General features: G+C 48.5%; 1 protein-coding gene across 1 annotated transcript in view; it reads right to left on the bottom strand.

The window, feature by feature from the left end:
* LOC140399244 (hemicentin-1-like) overlaps nt 1–16556 on the bottom strand; it is a 492970-nt gene that overhangs the window by 158757 nt on the left and 317657 nt on the right. Inside the window, 7 exon segments of the mRNA XM_072488667.1 lie at nt 1016–1231; nt 1925–2075; nt 5843–5988; nt 7363–7476; nt 8996–9169; nt 13684–13875; nt 16504–16556. The exon segment at nt 16504–16556 is cut by the window's right edge and continues 34 nt beyond it. Coding sequence (XP_072344768.1) covers nt 1016–1231; nt 1925–2075; nt 5843–5988; nt 7363–7476; nt 8996–9169; nt 13684–13875; nt 16504–16556 — 1046 coding nt within the window.

The following is a 16556-nucleotide window of genomic DNA, read 5'->3' as shown; positions in this document are numbered from 1 at the left end:
TGGCCCACGATTGGGGCCCACCGATCCGCGGGCGGGCCTGTGCCGTGGGGGCACCTTTGGGGCGGCCCGATGCCACAGTGGTTCCCGCCGCTCCATCCCGCCGGGACCCCCGCCCCACCGGGTAGGGGAGAATCCCAGCCCTGGTCTTTATCCGCAGGAGGTAAACCGTTTCCCAACAGACCCAGGGGCCACTGGATGGGAAAGCCTACCTTTAGTGCCAAAGCTCTGTGCTGTTAACCCATCCCCACTCGGAATCCGACTGAAACTTTCCAATTTATTCCACTTGGCTTTCATGTAGCCCGTCGAAAGAGGAGATTTTTATCCCATCGAGTTGAGCTCCGTTTCAAACAAGCCTCCAGCAATGAATGAGAGAATGATGCTCTAACTCTTCACCCAACTCCACCCCAATTGTGTACAAGACCATAGCTTCTTGAGGAAGCTTTGCCACCTTCCGATTGAGGTATATGGGATTCTTGGGGTTGACAGGGTCGATGCTGAGAGGTTGTTTCCCCTTGTGGGAGAGTATAGGACCAGAGGGCATAATCTCAGAGTACGGGGCCGCCCATTTAAGACCGAGATGAGGAGGAATTTCTTCTCACCGAGGGTAGGGAATCCGTGGAATTCTTTACCGCAGAGAGCTGTAGAGGCTGGGTCGGTAAGTATGGCTGAGATAACAATCAGTGAGGGAATCAAGGGTTATAGGGATAAGGCAAAATGGAGTTGAGGATTATCACATCAGATCAGGCATGATCTCATTGAATGGCGGAGCAGACCTGATGGGCCGAATGGCCTAAGTTTGCTCTTATGCCTTATGGTCTTGTGCAAAGTGTTCTGGAATATTTTGGGGCAATGGTTACACCCAAGTTGGAAGATATGTTTTTGTGTCGCAACAATGTCATTTACCTTCAAACTGGTATTCTGAGGCAAAATGACACGGGTCCCTTCACCATCAAAAATGGAAAGCTATCCACCAAATTACACAGAAACAAAATGAGTAAGGAGGCCTGGAATCTACCTGGCAGTATCAGGATATCGTCTGTGGCAGAGAGAGCTTCCCCGTCCTTGTACCAGGAGAGATTGGGTGGTGGTATGGCGTTAGTCTCACAGTAGAGAGAGACTGTGTTATTCATAATCACTTGCCGATGCTCCACGATCTCCTCAGCTTCATCCTCCCGGTATATCACCTCCCAGGCAGCATTCACACCGTACACCTTCTGGAAGATTGGAGGCACTGCAGTGCGTGCCAGAAGAAAAAGGTTTGTTACGCGATGAAGGCATTGCACACAGTCCTGCTCATCCAATTCAGGGAAGCAAGAAAGAACCTGCATTTATATAGCATCTTGCACAGCCTCAGGTGTCCCAGGGCGCTTTTCAGCCGAGGAAGTACTTTTCGAAGTGAAGCCCCTGTTGTCACGCAGAGAACTGGCACCGACCCAACGGGCCGAATGGCCTCCTTCTGTGTTGTAACCATTCTATAATCCTATCATTCTATTGGCTTGTGGAAGCACGGCCCCAAAGAGTTTAGTAGATTAAAGAGTCAACTAGGGGCCATGCCAGTTCATGATTTCTGCAGATACCCTTTGCCCTTCCCTGAGAGTAACGTGGCTGAGAGGGGAACACATTATTTTGGTGATTGGAAATGCAGACACACTATAAGCAGCAGGGTCCAAACCTGGGGTTCAGATGACACAGAGGAATGATCTCAGTATTTATGGTATCTTTGGAATCCCTTTGATGCCATAATCACTTGTAACCCAATCCAAACCATATGGAATTGTGTATAAGTTATCAGGAACTGTGAGTGGGGATACAGACAAACTGGAACTGTATGGCGGGGGGCAAAGGAAATTGGCAGAGCGCACAGGGACCTTCTGGAATGGGGACAGTATTCGTGCTAGCTGCCACCTCGGGAATAGTTACTGACCTTGAATGTTCACATGAAAGTCCTTCTCATCTTCCCCTGCGACGTTCGTGGCCACACAGGTGTAAACCCCTGTGTCTGACACCCTCGTGTGTTTGATTTGGAGAACGTGTCCTTCAGCGCGGATCTGGAGATGTTCAGTTCCTGCCAGCAGCTGCAGGGCGAGGAAATGGATACAATTCAATGCCCACACACTGGGCTGGAATAAGTTTACAGCAGCACGTCCTAAAACCTCTGGCCCAGGTTCTCTCTGAGTGCAGCGACCCAATGGCGCGCAAGAGATGGGTGCATTTACCCAGCTCCACGCAGTCGGTGCGTACGTGTACGTGTGTGCTGGGATTTCTGTTTTTTAAAAATATTTTTTATTAAGGTATTTGCAAATTTTTATAACAATAACAAAAACAATAACAATGACATTGACATGATAAAATAAAAACTTCCCCACCCGACCCAATCTTCATACACCTCAGCTATCTAACACCTATCCGCCCCCCTTCAGAATACTGCTTCTGCTGACATTTTAATTTTCCCTGAGAAAGTCGACAAACGGCTGCCACCTCCGAGAGAACCCCAACATTGACCCTCTTAAGGCAAACTTTATTTTCCCAAGACTGACAAACCCAGCCATGTCACTAACACAGGTCTCGACACTCGGGGGCTTCGGGTCCCTCCACATTAAAAGGATCCGTCTCCGGGCTACCAGGGAGGCAAAGGCCAGGGCATCGGCCTCTTTCACTCCCTGAACTCCGGGCTCTTCTGACACTCCAAAGATCGCTACCTCTGGACTCGGCACCACCCGAGTTCCTAGAACCGTGGACATTGCCTTGGCAAACCCCTGCCAAAACCCTCTGAGCTTCGGGCATGCCCAGAACATGTGGACATGGTTTGCTGGGGTTCCCGCACACCTCACACATCTATCTTCTACCCCGAAAAACGTGCTCACCCTCGCCGCTGTCAGATGTGCCCGGTGGACCACCTTAAATTGTATTAGGCTAAGCCTGGCACATGAAGAGGAGGAATTGACCCTGCGTAGGGCATCCGCCCATAGACCTGCCTCTAACTCTCCACTTAGCTCGTCCTCCCACTTGCCCCTTAAGCTCCTCCACCAGGGTTTCCTCCACCTCCAACAGCTCCTGGTAGATATCCGACACTTTCCCCTCCCCCACCCAGGTTCCGGACACTACCCTATGTGTGCTGGGATTTCCACGCTGAATGGGGAGACAGGGGATGGAAACAGTTTCCCAGGACAGCTCCAGCAACATCCACGGAATCCCCAGAGCAATATGTAACAACTGGAAACAGCCATTTTTCCACCTGCCATAGTTTCGGCAAGGGAGCATGGGGAATAGTTTGGTGTTAGAGAAGAGGGGGTGATGTTCAAATTTGAAGATATTGAAGTCGGAGGCATGGTAAAAGTCCTGAAAGACGTGCTTGTTAGGTGAATTGGACATTCTGAATTCTCCCACTGTGTCTCCGAACAGGCGCCGGAGTGTGGCGACTAGGGGCTTTTCACAGTAACTTCGTTGCAGGGTTAATGTAAGCCTACTTGTGACACTTATCAAGATTATTATTAATTTAGTCTTATAATAATAACCTTTTATTGTCACAAGTATGAAGTTACTGTGAAAAGTCCCTAGTCGCCACATTCCGGCGCCTGTTCGGGTCAGCTGGTACGGGAATTGAACCCGCGCTGCTGGCCTTGTTCAGCATCACAAACCAGCTGTCTAGCCCACTGAGCTAAACCAGCCCCTTGCTCGTAGGAGCAAGAATAAACACAGTAAGTTTCCGGAAACACTCGACAGGTCAGGGGATATCAGTGGAGAGAAAAACTGGGCTAACGTTTCAGCTCAATGAGCTTGTACCAGAACTGCTCTAACAGTGCACAGCACAGCTGAATGATTCTCTTCCAAAGAATAATCCCTGACCCGCTGAGCTTTTATTCCAGACTTCCAGCATCCGCAGTTTGTCGCTTTTGTGAACGTCGGAACATTTGTATGCTTGCTGTCTTCTACCTTTTACATGTTAGCAGATAAAGGAAAAACTTAAATTGAACAAGGGTTAAGAGGAAGATATTTTCTGTGTCACAATGGGGCGAGACCAGCGATTGCCAACACGAACATGTGTTATAAGGCCACGTGGAGGAAGCTTCCTTCGGTTGACTTTTTTAATAAGCGGTCTCCAACAGGCAATGTGCGTAAAAGATGGAATGGGAGCATTAGCTACTCCTGGGCCAGTGGGATTTACTGGGGAGCAGAGACTAGCCCAGATGTCCAATGGGTTCTGAAGCCTTGATCTTGATTGATCCCAGATGGTCAGATCCATGGGCTTTAACAGCCTTTTTCTTTTATTTCTATTTGAGGAGGAAACGCTGAAGGCGGATGGATCAAAAGCACCCCCCCCAACGCTGTCAGGATCACTTGGGAAGTGATTGCGGACTGTCTCGAGTTCCGTAATTACACCCAGGCAGCTAGGTCAGGGGGGGGTGACTGCTATGCGATGCGCAATCGCAAACCAGTGTTGCGGGCAGCGTCCTTTAGAGCTTGGGCCCGAGGCCCACCTTTGGAACAGGATCCAGGAAGCTTTCCTCCCCAGAAGTAGGAAACACAGTAAAACGGGGAAAAATAGGAATATGGGTTTGAGTTGGTCTTGTGCACTTTAAAATGGAACGCCAGTAAAACAGGAATATATGAAGACTGATCCAAACTGTTTATCCTTCTGGGTCTGTGCGTGGTCTGGCTGAAGTAAAAGTCATTAAATGCTGTGACTGTGTGTCTGAAATTGGAAAAAAAACTACATTCCCCAATACTTAGCCCCAGTAATAAAACCTGTTGCTCAAAAGGGTGTACCAGAGAATTAAGGCTGTGGGCATGAGATGCTTTGCGGGGGACGGGGGAGATGAGGGATGGGGGTGCAGTGGGAGGGGGGCTGCAGTAGTGATGCGAGGAAGAACGTTTTTACAAAGCAGGTGGTCATGACCTGCAACCTGCCAGCTATGAGGGCGGCAGGGGCAGAATGAATGAACGATCTGTAAAGGAAATTGGACGGGCACTTGAAGGAAATAAACCCGAGGGTTACTGGGAGAGAGGGGGGGGGGGGGGGGCAGGGGAAATGGGACTGACTGGATTGGTCTCGCAGGGAGTCGGCATGGACTCGATGGGCTGAATGGACTCCTCTTGTGACAAAATGGTTCTCGTTTATTTTTCCTCCTATCATTCAAAGTATCCACAGAAAGTGACAATTATTTCAAACTCAGTGAAAGCTCTCACCCACCATTCCACCCCCCCCCCCCCCCCCCGCCCCCCCCCCCGGACACAGACAGATAACAGACAGACAGACAGACAAAACTGGGGCTGGTTTAGCACAGGGCTAAATCGCTGGCTTTGAAAGCAGACAAAGGCAGGCCAGCAGCACGGTTCAATTCCCGTAGCAGCCTCCCCGAACAGGCGCCGGAATGTGGCGACTAGGGGCTTTTCACAGTAACTTCATTTGAAGCCTACTTGTGACAATAAGCGATTTTCATTTCATTTCACTTCACATGCACTCATTGTACACTCCTCACCCAATTGGACCCTGGGCATGAGCAACTCTAGAGAATGTCCACATTCTGGTTGCTTCCCTCATAGATACGCTGAGTGAGAACAAAGATAGTTCTACAAGTGGCGCAATTCTGGCAATTTCTATACCAGTGCACCCACTGCTCCTGAAGAATTCTCAAGCTTTTGGGGCCAGGTCTGAGAGGATCCTGTTGCGAGTCTCACTCATTGATTAACACAGGGATTTTCTCACGCCAGGCTGGTTTTTCACATGCACCTTTTGGGTTGTCCCCATCAGGGATGAAAGACAGTAAGGAAAAAAAAAAGGAATCCAACGTGGATAAGGTGGGATGTGGTTTGTCCAGATCTGGCCGCTCATTTCTGTTACCTGGCCATCCTTGTACCAGCGAAGAGCAGGAGCTGGGGTCGCCCAGGTTTCACACGTCAATGTCAATGTGGTGTTCACCTTGATCTTCACCTCGGTGGCACGAAAACCTCCTGCCGTCTGGTCACCCTTTGCTATCAGTGGAGGAACTGTTGTGAAAGAGTATTAAAGAGTTAGCGACATGGTTACAATACGCATTGAACCAAAAGAAGGCTTTTGTTTTTTTGCATACCTGACCAGCAGCTTCAATTGTACCAGTTGAGGTACGTATAGGTGGAGGCACTGAGTGAATTGTTACTTCATCGCAACTCAAAGAGACACTTATTGGCAGAAGAGTTGAACGCAGCCAATGGATCTATACCTGGACTGGTTCACTATGGGTAAATCTAACCCATGGAAAGACTGGCTTAGGATTCTTCCTTTGGGGCGGCACCGTGGCACAGTCGTTAGCACTGCTGCCTCACCCCTCCAGGGACGCGGGTTCAATTCTGGCCTCGGGTGACTGTCTGTGTGGAGTTTGCACTCTCTCCAGGTGCTCCGGTCTCCTCCCACAGTCCAAAGATGTGCGGGTTTGGTGGATTGGCCATGCTAAATTGCCCCTTCGTCTCACAAAGGTTAGGTGGGGTTATTGGGTTACGGGGATGGAGGGGGAGGGGGTGGCATGGTCTTAAGTAGGGTGCTCTTTCCAGGGGCCAGCACAGACTCGTTGGGCTGAATGGCCTCCTTCTGCACTGTAAATTCTATGATTCTATGAACTGGCTTTCAAGAAATTAATATGTTAATGGTATGCTAGTTATACTGTTAAGGATACATAGGTGAGTACTTTAAGTGCATATAAATGGGAGCATATCTATCAATTGGTTCATCTAGCTCTTTAAAAGTAGAAAGAGGGATAGATGGGTGTGTGAGGGGAGAACTGTGAGATTGAACAAAGTCAATAAACTCTGTTAGTAAAGAAAGGCTCTGTGTCTTAGTTTTGACTTTACCAACCAGCCTGGATTCTATTCACCTATAACACCTGGGACACCGATTTCCCACTAGAAGGCACATCTGAGTAGGGCTGTAAACTCTCTGGGATTATCTTGGGAATCAGCAGGAATGAAAGGCTAATCTCCAGGGTTAGGATAAAGCAACCCTGGAGTAACATCATTAAATAATGTTCTTTGAATACTTATTGGTTAAAAAAAATTTTGGACCTGGGATTGAAAGCTGTTGACTGAGGGTGATGAATTATCCAATTGTTTATCAATTTTTAAAAATGGAAATTAAAGTTCAAGAAAAAAGTTCACAAAACAGAACTTAAAATGGGTCCGGTGTTCTTTTATAGCGCGAGGTAAAAGCACTAACAAGGCTGAGCCAAGCAAAGCTTGTTTACCTCTTCCAATTACCTCGGACTGTGCCGCCATTTTTTGTTTCCACTCCCTGCAGCACCTGCTGGCCCATAACTTGACCTTGTTTCCTTTTTTTGCATGTTTCCAGTATTCGAGTGCCACTTAGTACGAAACCGCAGAAAAAGCACTTACTGAAGACTTTGAGCTCGTAATCTTTCACAGCTTCCCCAGCTATATTAGTCACAACGCAGCTATAACGACCGGCGTCTTCCTCCTGTACATTCAGAATCTGGAGCCCCCGGCCTCCTGAGGAGAAAAGGGGATGGTATTGCAGAACAAAGTATAGGTGCGAATTCTTGCTGAGAAGAGAGGCATGCTGCTGAAGCTTTTCATCTGGCACTCATCAGAACAAACACAAGAATGCCAAATTGCAAGCAACCGCACCAATTTACACCACAGGAGTAAAGGGCACTAATTGGTTGGCAGGTTGACTATGCTCGGCCGACGCACTACGCTCCCCATGGGCAACCCCATGGTTAATCAGGCTTGGCTTGTCAACCAAACGGCGTCCTTTCCCCCTGCAATCTAAATTGTTGTGGTTGTTTGAAATTTGGCATTCTTGCATTTATCCTAATGAGTGCAAAGTGAAAAGATTTGGGAGCATGTCTCCCTCTTCAGCAATATTCACATTCTGTACCAAATGGCTATTTGCACAATTTTTGAGACCGCAGCAATGTTGCATTTTTCTAATCTGTAAAGTACTTTGGTTCACTCTGAGGTTGTGAAAGGTGCTGCGTATATGTGAATTCTATATTTCTTTATGAATAATGATGTAACAATACCCAGCCATAGCATTAATAGCCACAAATTGTATTTTCTCCCCGGCACGACCTCTAAAAGCAAAATGACACAAACTCCTGTTAATCTTATTTACTGTAGAGGTGGTGCTGTAGCTGTTCTCAAACTGATACAACTACTATAACCCAAAGATATTCCACAGCGGATTCCCAGGGGCTGGGTCTTTTTCATCCCGAACCTCCCCGTTTCCTAATATCGGCTGAGCCCAGGTGATCCGATGTGCTCAGTTATCACATCCAGCAAGGAACCGTGAGCAATGCCATGGGAGATCCATCGGTGAGCTAAAAGTATTCTTGTCCTCAGCATTCAGAGAAAGTGGGGGAATTCAGTTCATCAGCTCAGGTTGTCCTACGACGACAGATTGGGTCGATGTACTTTGGGGTTTAGAAAATGATGGCAGTGATAGGTATGAGCTTCTCAGGGGTCTTGGCAGAGTGGATATTGAGAGGCGGGTTCCATCGAATGGAGGGTCTTGAGTTTCTCCCAATTTACTCTGCACAGTTCCCTCCTGATTTTGAACATCTCTATCAAATCTCCTCTTAACCTCCTTCTCTCCAAGGAGAACAGTCCCAAATTCTCCAATCTACCCTCGTAACTTTAGGGAATGAAACCTCTTGCATTGTCTACATGTTCCTCACGGTCCATAGCAATGTGGTTGACTCTTACGTGCCCTCTGAAATGGCCTAGAAATGCATTCAGTTTGAGGGCCATTAGGGAAGTGTAAAAAAAAAAGACACTGGCCTTGCCGGTAAGGTCCACATCCCATGAAATAATAAAGAAAACAAAACTCCCTACCATCCTCCTTCCAGACAGATAGTCGTGGTGAGTGTGTCCACAGGTTCCTGATCTGCGTGACCCACGAGGTGCCTCCATTTCATAAAATTGGCACCATTACTTCTCTAATTGTACAGGGACAGAATGGTCGTAGAACAAGAGCTAGGATTACACAAACCAAACAGAGAAATACCTGGCAACAAGTGGATATTCCTGGAAGCCTTGAAGGGGACCCCGTCCTTTAACCAGGTGATGGTTGGGCTCGGGTAGGCCACAGCCTCGCACACCAGTGAGGTCGGATTATTCACAATCACAATGACATCCTCCGGGGCACCATCTTCACCGACACTGGGAATTCTGGGCGTAACTGGGAAAATGATGCACACATGGCAGTGATGGATCAACACTCTGACCTTCCACAGACATTACACTGCCATCTAGTCTGTGAGAGGAAAGAACGTTCTAACCAAAAGCTGACATCAATTAGGATACCGGACCAGATCCCAACTCCAGATCCCATCTTTTGTTCTGATACCAGACGAGAACCCCAAACAATTTTTTAAATTTCTAAAACTGTGAGGAAAGAATACTTCACCCCAGGAGTGATGACTCTGACCAATGGGAATCATTTATGTTAAAACAAACATTAATTTAAACACTGACTTAACCATGTTAACATCAAAGAAATAGCTTTACACTTGACAGCTAAATTGTTCTTAAATAAAAAGAAAAACTAGAACTTACTGTCTACACCTGCCACTTATTCCAATTAAGCAGCCCAGTTCAAATGCCACTTATAAATAAAGTTAACAAAATAAGTTACTTGTTTATCTGTGCCGCCCTTAAAGAGAGAGAGAGATCCTTTTCAGGAACAACCTGAAAAGTCTCCTGTTTTGTCAGACCCTTCTGGTCAACGTAACAGCATTTGACAAAACTGCAAACTACAGACAGACCTGGCCCCCGTATTAATTGCATCACCCGTATCTCACTAAAATATCCCACCGCCTGCTTAGCCAGGACTAAATAGAATCCCTCATAAGATATCTATGTTCCAGGGAATCTGCAGCAATCAAAACAATATCCCATTAGCCATCTCTCTGTAAACATGTAAATGGTTAGAAGCAATGGTGCCCTCACTTTTATGACAACTTAATTGCAGCTTTAGTAGACACACTGCCTGTAAATTTTAAACCCTTGCTTTTCAATAACATTATTGCCACAAATATATATCTTAACCAAGGCTTTTAATAACGTTACTACGACAGATATAAAATACAATATATATCACAATTTCTAACAGTCATCACACATGGCAATCCAATCAGAGGCCGAATGGCCTTCTTCTGTACCGTAATGACTAACGCACCAAATAATTATCACCAATTGTTTTCCAGTGACAGTCCATTCATATCTAGTGTCCATCTCATGTAATGTCCGATTTTCTGTCCCCCCCAAAAAACTCTTGAGCTAGTCCTTCCTCCTCATGCACTGAGTAATTTGAGAACCCAAACACGAGACTTACTCCCGATCTTGCTGATAGGAAAAGGAATGAGGACAGGCAGAGGACTAGGAATTGGGCTGGGAGGAATAGACATGGGGGAAGCGGAACAGGGAGGGGGGAGGTGGTGAAAGCGGAGAAACAGCGGAAAGAACAGGTGTCAGTGCAATGAACAGGAATGGAGAAGGAATAGGCATGGTCGGAGGAACAAAGCCACCGGTGAGAAATGGGAACCAGAACGCGGAGAGGACAGGGAACAGCAGAAAGAACAAGAGTAGTAGGGATTCAGCCAGTTTGTCGATGAAGAAATCAATGTGAAGAAATTAATCAGTTCTGGAGGAGAGTAATATTGGACTTCACATTAACTCTTGCCTCTCTCTCCACAGATTAGGGGCAGCACGGTAGCATTGTGGATAGTACAATTGCTTCCAGCTCCAGGGTCCCAGGTTCGATTCCCGGCTTGGGTCACTGTCTGTGCGGAGTCTGCACGTTCTCCCCGTGTGTGCGTGGGTTTCCTCCGGGTGCTCCAGTTTCCTCCCCCACTCCAAAGATGTGCGGGTTAGGTGGATTGGCCATGCTAAATTGGCCTTAGTGTCCAAAATTGCCCTTAGTGTTGGGTGGGGCTACTGGGTTATGGGGATAGGATGGAGGTGTGGGCTTGGGTAGGGTGCTCTTTCAAAGAGCCGGTGCAGACTCGATGGGCCGAATGGCCTCCTTTTGCACTGTAAACTCTATGAAGATGCTGCCAGACCGGCTGAGATTTTCCAGCAGTTTGTTTTTATTTCAGATTTTCAATATTTGCTTTTGTCACAGAAATGAATCTGAAATGGGCAGATGGGAGGCAAAACTTCATGATTTTTGTTGTAAGTCGTCATGAAATATTTCAAAATAAACTTATTTTGCCAGCCAGTGGCGGCAGCAGGATTGAGTATCAATACAGTGTTAGAGAGGTTGCTCACCGTATTACTGCACCCGTATAAGATCGCAATTGAATTGCGATTTGCCATAACTTGTGCGCCATGGAATCTCTTTGCTAAGCGGGAAAAGCGTAAACTGTATTCCGAGTAGGCGGCAGTACAATGGCACAGTGGCTATCACTGCTGCCTCGCAGCGCCAGGGACCTGGGCTCGATTCCGACCTCAGGTGACTGTGTGGAGTTTGCACTTTCTCCCCGTGTCCGCGTGGGTTTCCTCCGGGTGCTCCAATTTCCTCCCACAGTCCAAAGATTTGCAGCTTAGGTGGACTGGCCTTGTTAAATTGCCCCTTACTGTCCAAAGGTTGGGTGGGGTTACTGGGCCTAGGTAGGGTGGTCTTTCAAAGGGTCGGTGCAGAATCGATGGGCTGAATGGCCTCCTTCTGCACTGTAGGGATTCTCTGACGCTCCATCGCAGGCTGCTCCTGTTGCTGAGTGACAACGGAATGGGTTTGTCATTGTCCAACCTTTCCCAGCCCATTCCCTGATCAGGCAGCACAATACACCCCCTTAAACATTCAGTCCCTCCACCCACCGATGCACAGAGGCAGCAGTGCGTCCCATCTGCAAGATGCAGTAACCCGCCCAGGCTCCTTTGGCTGCACCTTCCAAAACTGTAGCCTCTACCACCGAGAAGGACAAGAGCTGCAGGAAGATGGGAACATCACCATCAAAAGGCTTCCTTCTCAGTGACAGACTATCCACCTTTGAACTATATCGCCGCTCCTTCACTGTCGCTGGGTCAAAATCCTGGGAATCCCTCCCTAACAGCACCATGGGTGTCCTACACCTCAGGGACTGCAGCGGTTCAAGAAGGCAGCTCACCATCACCTTCTCAAGGGCAATTAGGGATTGACAATAAAGACTGGCCCAGCTAGTGATAGCCAACTGGGAAAAACGCAGACAACGAGGGAATTGAGAAAGAGGGAGAAGGGGAAGAGAACTAAAAACATTTTAAAAAGCAGTTCCAGAGGCTTTTATTTTGGAAATTTACACCAAATGATGTATTTTACTTTACCCACAACAGTTCAAACATTTGCAATGTAATTGAAAGATTTTATCATGCAGTTTTCATTAAAGTGGTTCGATCTTCACCGTTTAGCTTTGGAAATCAGTAGGAAGAATTATTATGTGATTAACTATGCTTTCTAGGTGCAGTTTTCAGTGGACAACCTACTCCCCACAAACTATACAATGCAGCACTACATTGGCTGTGATTCAGAGAGGGGGAGCTGGAACATCTATTGTCTTTACTGCATTTGGTTCTGCTTGGGGTAATGGTGCAGGGAGCTTTACTCTTGGTGAAGTCCATGATCTGGGAGACATCGACATTGAAGCTGGGCTGAAGTGTTCCATTTTCCATTGCCAAAATCTCCTACAATTACTCCTTTAAGCATTAAAAATTCCAAATAGAACGAGCTGCCTGAAGACGCCAGGGAGTGATGGTTGTGTCCCAGTGTCTAACATTCCCTAGATAGTGAGTTCCTGACTTTAACTGGGAAAAGGAGGGAGAGCGGGGATTGAGTATGGTGCTTCCTATGGCATCACAAGGAAACCACAAACGCAGACTACTTTTAAAAGACAGGAGCCTAGGAATCATCTGTACAATCTATAGTTCCGCACCGATTGACATATTCATTTTTAATCAACTGAAGTTGGAAGAACTTTTGTTTTTGCCCCTCTTTTTCCCCTGTGCCATTTCCCCCAACGCTGCACCCTTCCTTCGTCACAATATCAGTCTGAAACTGCCCCATGTGGGGTTACCAAGATGTGCTTGCCCTCTGACACCCCTCCCCTAATGCACCCCTAGTCAGGGAGTTGTGCCTAATCACTGCTTGGCAGAGATGGAGGGCTGTAGCATAGTGTAATATAATTGGACTAGTAATCCAGAGGCCTGTACGGACACTTTGGAGAGATGAGTTCCACCCCGGCAGCTGGGGGTATTTAAATTGAGTAAAATAATAAATATGGAATGTAAAGCTGGTAATGATTATTCATAATGATCATGAACCTTGTTGTAAAAGCCCACCTGGCTCACTCACTCATGTCCTTCAGGGAGGGGAATCTACCATCCTTACCTGGCCTGGCCTACAGCAGTGTGGTTGACTCTTTAATGCCCTCTGAAATTGCCCTGCTAACCACTCCGTTATCCTTGTCTTTGAGTCGTGGGCAATTAGGGCTGGGCAATAAACGTTGCCCATGAGGGACACAGGAATGAATAATAAAAAAGCTGCCCAATGTGATGTGGTTGGGGTCGGGATCACTGAACAGTTGGTGGGGAGGGAGAGGGTTCAAAGTTACTAATTCACATCCTGCTACTTCGCGGCAATGTAATTCGGTGGGTCACCATGCTCTCGCTCCAGTAATCCAGAAGATACTGATTTTTAATGTCCCCCCCAGCCTCACTCACCTAGAACACTGAGGTCGTAGTTTATGGACTTGCCGCCGATGGAATTCGTTGCCAGGCAGGTATACCGTCCTGTGTGGGACAATGTCGCCTTGAAAATTTCGAGGACGGATCCACCGGATGAAACCCGATAATCCGCACTGTCATTCAGTTCCTGACCGTCTCTTAACCAAGTGATCTGTGGTTTTGGATTGCCTGAAATGAAAGATAAATGGTCACCGATTTGTTCTGGAGACATTGGGCGGGATTCTCTCAGCCCACGCCGGGCCGGAGAATCGCCGGCCGGGCGCGAATCGTGCGACGCCGGTCCACCAATTCTCCGTAGAGCGGAGAATCGGCACCATTGGCGCTGGCGCGGTCGGCGCGGCGCCGGTTGGGGGCCGCATAGGTGATTCACCGCCCGCAATGGGCCGAGTGGCCGCAACAAAAATCCGCGTCCCGCCGGCGCCGTCCACGTGTGGCCTTATCCAGCGGGACCTCGGCGTGCATCCATCCGGGGGCGGCCTGGCGGGGCAGGAGGGGGGGTCCGACTCCGGGGGGTTTCCGCTGCGACCTGGCCCGCGATCGGGGCCTACCGATCGGCGGGCCGGCCTCTCGGGCTGGGGGCCTCTTTGCTCCGCGCTGGCCCCTGTAGTCCTACGCCATGTTGCGTCGGGGCCAGCGCGGAGAAGGGAGCCGCGCGCATGCGCAGACCACGGTGCCCATTTGACACCGGCATCGGCAGCTGGAGCGCCGCGGGTCATTCCAGTGCCATGCTGGCCTGCTCAGGGGCTCGGTATCGCTGCTCCTGAAGGCCTGTTGGCGCCATCGTGAAACGTGACGGCGTTTCCGACGGCGTCAACACTTAGCCTCAGGATCAGAGAATCCCGCCCATTATATCCTTTGGGGGAAGCCGACTGTTTCTCATTAGCAACAATAAACTGTTTGCAGAGGCAGTCTCACATCCTGGAGCTCGTTAAAAACATGTAGAGGAGGCTACACTGTACAAACAGTATAGGTTGGAGCTCGTCACAATGACAGTTAGAATAGTAACTCCTGGCACTAATCAGAGATAGACATCGGGCGGGATTCTCCATCGGCCAATGTCGGAATCGGGAAATGTGATCGAGCGGAGAATCACACCTTTGCCGAAAACCAAGGCCGGCACCGGGCGTCTGACGGAATGCCATGCTCCGGGGCCTCACCAGAAGCATAAAGGCATTCTATGCTGCAGTCGAGGGACCAGGACATGGCATCAGCCTTGGGTGCCAGGTGCCAGGCGCCAGCCTCGATTTGCATTCTACGTCACATATACAGTAAACGCCGTTGGCATATCATTAACAGGCCCGTCCCAGTATTGTCTGGGCCTGCTAGGCCTGTGAGAGCGTGTGTGTGTGAGAGAAAGGGTGTGTGTGAGAGTGGGTGTGTGAGAACATGTGTGTGAGAATGTGTGTGTCAGAGCATGTGTGTGGGAGCACGTGTGAGAATGTGTGCGTGTTTTTGTGAGAGAGGGAGAGAAATGTGTGTTTGTGAGTGGGAGGGTGTGTGTGAGCGAGAACAAAAGTGTGTTTGTGTGAGAGAGAGAGTAGGGGTGTGTGGGAGTGGGTTTGTGTGAGAGTGGGTACGCGTGTGTGAGTGGGTACGCGTGTGTGAGAGTGGTTTGCGTGTGTGAGTGGGTATGCGTGTGTGAGAGTGGTTTGCGTGTGTGTGAGCGTGTGCATATGTGTGAGAGTGGGTGTGTGAGAGCATGTGTGTGTCAGGGTGTGTTTGCAGTGCCTGTGTGAGAGCGAGAGTGTGGGTGTGTGAGTGTGTGAGAGCTTGTGTATCAGAGAGTGTGAGAGTGTGTGTGCATTAGTGTGTGTGAGAATGGATGTATGGGTGTGTGACAGTGGCTGTGTGTGAGAGTATGGGTGTGTGAGAATCGGTTTCTTTTGTGAGAGCGTGTGTGTATGTGAGAGCGTGTGTATGTGTGAGAGTGTGTGTGTTTGTGTGTGTGTGTGTGAGAGCGTGTGTGTGTGAGAACATGTAAGAGCGCGTGTGTGTGAGCATATGTGTGTGAGAGTGTAGTGTGAGTGTGGGTGTGTGAGAATGTGTGGGTGTGTGAGAATGTGTGGGTGTGTGAGAATGTGTGGGTGTGTGAGAGTATGTGGGTGTGCGAGAGTGTGTGTGAGAATATGCGTGTGTGTGACTGAGAATGTGGGTGTGTGAGAGCATGCAGCTTTGTGAGAGCATGTCGGTGTGTGAGACTGTGTGTGTGTGAGAGTGTGTGTGACTGAGAGTGTGTGAGGGCATGTAGGTGTGTGAGAGCATGTGTGTGTGAGGATGTGTTTGTGTGAGAGCATGTGTGTGTGTGTGTGAGTGAAGAGTGTGGGTGTGTAAAAGCGTGTGGGTATGTGAGAGTATGTGTGACAACGTGTGTGTGAGAGCATGTGTGAGGGAGAGTGTGGGTGTGTGAGAGCATGTGTGTCTGGGCGTGTGTGTGAGAGAGAGAGAGGATATAGGTGTGAGGGCATGTGTGAGAGTTGGTGTGTGGGAGTGCGAGTGTGTGTGGGGTGGTGGGGGTGTTGCAGGAGAAGCCAATAATTAATCACCCCCACCCGCTCCCCGTCCGACCCAATGTAGATGCGGACATAATGCCAAAGCGAGTTCAGCCCCTGAATAATGGGAGCCGCTCAGTGCTGATAGAATGACTGGATGAGCAAGATACCACGATCTTGAGCAACCACATTCCACAATGTGTTCTTAGCTTTACAAGCAGCCAATAGGTCGAAAAATACAAAAAACATGTACGTTGGCATATAAAATCTTTAGATTAATTGAATGTAGTCACCCAGATTTACTCACCTGCGGTCAAACAAGTCAGATTGATGTTCTGTTCTTGCTTAATCTGCACCTTC

The sequence above is a fragment of the Scyliorhinus torazame genome, chromosome 22, assembly GCF_047496885.1.
Source record: "Scyliorhinus torazame isolate Kashiwa2021f chromosome 22, sScyTor2.1, whole genome shotgun sequence".
Classification (NCBI taxonomy): Eukaryota; Metazoa; Chordata; class Chondrichthyes; order Carcharhiniformes; family Scyliorhinidae; genus Scyliorhinus; species Scyliorhinus torazame.
This window is presented reverse-complemented; position numbering and strand designations above follow the sequence as displayed.